The sequence below is a fragment of the Chelmon rostratus genome, chromosome 10 (genome assembly GCF_017976325.1).
Source record: "Chelmon rostratus isolate fCheRos1 chromosome 10, fCheRos1.pri, whole genome shotgun sequence".
NCBI classification, from domain to species: domain Eukaryota; kingdom Metazoa; phylum Chordata; class Actinopteri; order Chaetodontiformes; family Chaetodontidae; genus Chelmon; species Chelmon rostratus.
Window position 1 is genome coordinate 14797430 of NC_055667.1, and position 5879 is coordinate 14803308.

Here is a 5879-nt window from a genome sequence, read left to right on the forward strand (position 1 = left end):
CGTTGTCGTGAAAAAAGTTTTCACCTGATCCTGACAAATGTTAACTGTTACGATAATGCTGACAACATCTGGATAGTTTTGAGGAAATATGTAGACTTAAGAATTATGAGCCTTTTTTTGTTGGGGGCAAAAAAAAAGTCGAAATGCGTTCAAAAACCCGTGTTCATGTTGAGGAGATGGAGCCATAGTTAACTGACACAGCAGCTCTTCTGGCTCACGTCGAGTCCGAGAATAAAACAGAAAAACACCAGCAAGTCTGTTAATTTCAGATTTACAACACATTGAAACCACATGTGAAGAAACGAGAAACATCCTGAAAATAATGCAGGCTTGTGTATAACAATAGCTCAGGTATGCAGTGAATTGTTTATTGGGCTGTAAGATGCTTCGTGTCAACAGCAAAAAAAAAAAAAGAAAAAAAAAAAGAACAAATTGACGCTTGACATAATTCTGCATGGGTTTCCTTTTACACCACGATAATAAATATCCTTACAGGCCCACAATCCACCAGCGTACAAATTCCACCGTCTGTCGAATATTTTGTAGCACATTTCATGAAAAGAAGCAGTTAAACAGCTAAGTGCGGCTTCATGAGTTCGTCCAGTCTAGTTAAAGTTTAACAAACTGCTGATCCAAAAAGATACAACATATTCGCTGTTTAACGAATTTCGGTATATTACTTTTGGAGTAGGAAAGTCATACGAAAAAAATGCAAATAAATAATCTGAGGGTGAAGATAAAAAGACCAGGCCTGACGTATGAGGTTTCCATCATTAATGCATTGAATGTGTTTTGCTGTAAATCTTAAAATTAGCAGGTCAAACGCAAACGCGTGTAAGGCTACTTCACAACGTCAAGGGTTAAAGCCTCGTCTGCAGTGTGACGTTTTTTTGTTTGTTTGATTTTTTACAATCAAATTCATGCAGAAAGTCACATTTCTGTCCTGATTTTCTTTCAATAACACACCTGCGCACGTCTTACCTTGCTAAATCGGCGGCAACAACAAAGCAAAATCGGTGAAAACAAACAAAAAGAAGTGACACAAAAGGCGCCCTGTCTCATGACCAGTCCTCGATGGTTTCATCCCCACAGCTCTGGCTTCAGGACAAAAAGTCAATCACGCCTTGATTCAGTTAGTTTTCTGAAGTTCAGAACTTAATCAGAATTAAAATACTCAAAATGCCACGTCTAAGTGCCTTCAAAAAACCCCTGCCGCAGCAGCCGTCCTTTGTTCCCTCTGGTGTGGGCCTGCTGTCCTGACCCGCCGGTGGTCGCTAGGTGGCGCTCTTGCTCCACCAAAAAGCCTCCAGGTTTCCCAACTTGACCGCGCTGACGTCACATCAGTCTGGAGCATCAAGGCCACTTCCACGCCGCTATTGGTCTGAAAATCACATGACATGTCTCCCAGCATCCATAATTGTGTTACCGATATTTTTGCACCCCCTTCCAAAAGATGTCAGCATCCTACTGTCCTTATTCTCCTAGAGAAATCCCGTAGTTCAGAGCAGTGGAACACACCAAACGATTATTGTGTTGCCAAATGCAAAAATGTCATGTCCGAATAACATAGCGCCCGGTAACTTCCTGATGGATTCTTTAATGGGAGGATCATCTTCCTTCAGGGGTGAGGGTTATTCCAGCAGCCCCGGAATGTACATCCACACAGCTGCAGAGTACGGATATTCAGTGATGAGAAACATTGGGAAGGTTGGACCATCTTCACTCTCCAAGAGAGACGAGGTTCCTCCGGGCGGTGTGCCGCTCAGCGGCTTCCAGGATGCGCCATACCTGTCAACACAGCTGGCCACATGGACCCCAGGCTCCAAAACCAGTAGGGACGAACAACCTGTTGCCCAGTGTTTACAGCCCTGCTCGTTTCCAGCGGGCAACGTCAAAGAGGAGGCGTTTTGTTGCCTCTATCAGGATGGCAGCAATAAGGGGAAACAGACAACAGAGGCGACCACTTACATCCGGCTTGGGGACAATAGCTGCCGCCCTGAGCACACCGCCGCCTCGTCCAGCGGCTGTTTCCAGGTGTACAACGGAGAGAGGCCGCAGCGGGACGGCCAGCAGTTCCCCTCCGGCTTCTCCCTGACCCACTTGGCGACATCTGTTGAGTCAGCATCAGAATCGACAATAAGTTGCAGCAAACCGGCGCAGGAGACAGCGAGAGAGTTTTCAAAGCCAGATGAGAGTCAGAGCAGGAAGGAAGAGAAGGCCAAGAGTGACAGCTGTTCAGATAACTCGGACGGGGAATTAAAAGGTAGATTACTACTATACCCCCCCCCCCCCCCCCCTCCCCTCCTCCCTGACACACACACGCACACACTCATACATAGAAACACACTCATACAATTCATACACAGGCCTTATGCAGGAAGTTACCAGATTATTCCACACGTGCATTAATTGTGTCAGTGCTGTGTGCGCACGTTGCGTTGCGTCACGACCCAACAGTGCAGTCCTGTGTTTGATAACAGTCTTATGGGCTGTTTGGGCATTTGACAGCCTCGCCTAGCAGGGGTTATGGTGCCCGTGGCATTTAACACCTTTCCATTAATGTGAGAATGTGAGATGGGCAGTTATCATTGGAATAAACACGCTCGCGCGCGCATCCGCACCCGCACACACCCACACATACAGACACACACACATATCACTCTCTCACTTTCTCTTTCGTTCTCTCTCTCTCTGACATGGGTCATTTACATTGTGAGACGGAACCGTTTTTTAACAGCACCATTTTATGCCTCAAAATTCTGGTATTGAGCCAACATGAAATTCTTTGGTTTTTCTGCACAGTGGAGAACATTTTGTCATAGTGCCCTGGCTTATTAAAAAAAAAAAAAAAAAAAAAAAAAAATCCTCAGGGAACATTTCTTCGTGTTACATTTGACAGACATTCATCATAAATGCATTTGCGCTTTTCTGCGTTCATGCAAAGATAATTCAGGATAATTCAGGTCAGTTTTTGCTTCATAATTATTTCAAGTGAAAGTCCACTTCTGAGCACATTCTCCTGTTTTTTCCTGTATGCTAACAGCTGCAGCTTGATGAGAATGAATCTAATTTGTCTTGTCTTTCCGATTGACGAGACTACGGGCATTTATGTCAAGCAAATAAACTGTTTAAACGGATTTTTTATTAAACGGCAACGATCGGTTGATAATATTTTAAACACACACATACACTCTCACACACACCATTATTACTGTTGCTATTATTATTATTAGCATTACTATTATTATTTTTTTTAGATAATTAGTAGTAAGAGTACTAATAGTAGTAGTAATATAGCCTAATAAATCGAAGCTAGCTAACTGATGTAATTGCATATCCCTCTGCTCATTTTCTTTAGCTCTTATTTATAATTACTTTCAGTTTGTTGTGTTATTTATGGTTTAAACTAACGGCTTCATACATGACGGCCGACAAGCTCCTTTTATTTTATTTTAATTTAATTGAAGGAGGCAATTGGACCGCCTTTTTGAGTGTGTTTATGTGTGTGTTTTCTCTCTCTCGCTCCCTCCCTCCCTCTGTGTGTGTGTGTGTGTGTGTGTGTGTGTGTGTGTGTGTGTGTGTGTGTGTGTGTGTGTGTGTGTGTGTGTCCTGTTAATCCCATATTACTGAATTAAATGTTTTGGTAATGATTAAATGTGGGCCACACACTGAGTGTTCACATTAGGGTAATTATTACTGTAACCTGCGTGTCGTGTGTGTGTGTGTTTGTGTGTGTGTGTTCATGTGTGTGTGTGTGTGTGTGTGTGTGTGTGAGAGAGAGAGAGACAGAGGCGTTATTCCCCGGAGTCCGCAACCTAATCAAGGAATTAACGTAATGCGCAGCGGTGTGATTTTCCGTGCCATCGCCGACATGCCTTGTTTCTTTGCCTTTATTTCTGTTTTATTTATTTATTTATCTTCTAAATCTGATATTGTGCAACAGAGACTTCCTTTTGTTTTGGGATGAACATCCGAAAATTTTCATTTGGCTCCGGTGTGCAGAGGTAATAAAATTTTATGGGAGTCTGAGGTCCAGCGTAGACAAAAGAAGTGCTTACACACCCTACTTTGATTTGATCTAATTATAGCTGTACATCACGCAGAAAAGCAATTTGCAAGCCGTAGGAGTTGTAGCAAAAAGGTGGGATGATCATTTGTCCAAGCGAGAGTCATGGAGAGTCCACACTCAGGTAAAGCTGTTCCAAACTACTCATTTTGATCCAGATGAACGGTACTGAATGTGCGTTTGAGATATGGGCGTGTACGTAGCATCCCATGTATTATTGATGGAGGTTATAAAGCTGCGTGTGATCTCTGCACAAGATAACTGGCCGGATTTGGCCACAGTCGCTCATTGTTGTATTTCTCCTGCTCCGGTAGATGATTCATCCGCGGAGAAGACAACGGGAAGCTGGTTAAAAGCCAAAAGTGGAAGGAAGAAGCGGTGTCCCTACACAAAGCACCAGACGCTGGAGCTGGAGAAGGAGTTCTTGTTCAACATGTATCTGTCTCGGGAGCGCCGCCTGGAGATCAGCAGGAGTATCAACCTGACCGACAGACAGGTCAAGATCTGGTTCCAAAACAGACGCATGAAGCTCAAGAAGCTCAACAGGGAGAGTCGAGAAAGGGAGCAGAGTGCGGTTTATAACTACTCCTGAATCCATTTTTTTTATAATCCACACATACATTCACGCATACACTCACACACGTGCACATACACACACTTACACATGCACATGCATACACAAGACAGGCAAGCACAGACATAGAAAGACCCTGCATGTGTCATCTTATAATGCATTCACTTAGCATTCATCATCTTTCTTTTTATGTGCACACACACACACACACACACACACACACACACACACACACACACACACACACACACACAGACACACACACAGACATAGACACACACACGGCGTGCCTTCCGAAAACGCTGCGACCTGCAGATTTCAGTTCCAGGTGAACACTTGCAGAAGCACTGGAACAGTCAGGTGCTACTAACTTGCAATGATAATTATAATAGAACATAAGCCAAACGAAAGGAGGGGACACTCTCAAGCAGTCTATAAATAACTCGTGGCATGTAAGCAGTTTCACTTTGATGAGCTGTAATGAATGTTTTGCCACTTGTGCAGCTTCTTCGTCGGTGTCTGTTGCTGTGGCATATTCATGCAGCGTAATGTGCATGCACAAGACGATATTAAGCTATGTCATGGCAAACGATTCCAAAACAATAAAAGGAGGGGGAAACGGAAAGGTATTACCAACTTTGTCCTTCCCCTGGTATAGTGGTGCAAATGAGAGGGAGGGAGAGAGACACTGCGGATGAGAGAAGGAGATTATGGCACTTTTAATAGAAGTGAGAGACCATAACGTTGATTTAAATATTATCCAGGTGACCACAGTAAGTCAAGGTCATAAAATTCTAATGTCAGGTTCGCCCTGGAAAGCGTTGGGGGTGGATTTTATGATCTGCAAATATAATGTGCTGCAGCAGTAAAGATGCGTTTAAAGGTGTGTGTGTGGAGGAGGGCTAATCCACACAGCAGAGACTGCAATGTGCAGGATCCAGCCGAGGCGCTGGGCTGGAAGGAGCAGCCGCCTCCACCCGGGATAATGGGAGCTTCATGGGAGCAGGAGATGAGAAAGATGGTGGATAAAAGGGACAGCGACCGCGACGGCTGCAGGAACAATAATAACAACAAGCATCATGGCAAACACGTGGATAACTAAGCGCATCAGGGAAGACGTCTGCAGGAGGCATGTGAAGGTAGGACTCAGATTTTACGTAATCTATTTATTTCCTGTTCTGGAAAGTATGCCACATCTGTCAGGGCAGCTCGCCTGACAGCTCTCGTGGCAGGCATGGT

The 5879-nt window shown here is 44.2% G+C and overlaps 1 protein-coding gene across 1 annotated transcript; it reads left to right on the forward strand.

Annotated features, from left to right (window-relative positions):
- The first annotated feature begins 1548 nt into the window (after nt 1-1548).
- hoxc10a (homeobox C10a) lies at nt 1549-4658 on the forward strand. Its single transcript, XM_041946151.1, has 2 exons — nt 1549-2263; nt 4381-4658. The coding sequence occupies exons 1-2, from the start codon at nt 1549-1551 to the stop codon at nt 4656-4658; spliced, it is 993 nt and encodes a 330-aa protein (XP_041802085.1).
- Nucleotides 4659-5879: the final 1221 nt, after the last annotated feature.

Excerpts from the sequence above, each read along its gene's own strand:
- hoxc10a (XM_041946151.1), top strand. The coding sequence starts at position 1,549 with ATGTCATGTCCGAATAACATAGCGCCCGGTAACTTCCTGATGGATTCT. Across the intron at positions 2,264-4,380 it reads CTCGGACGGGGAATTAAAAG|ATGATTCATCCGCGGAGAAG; the intron begins GTAGATTACTAC and ends CTGCTCCGGTAG.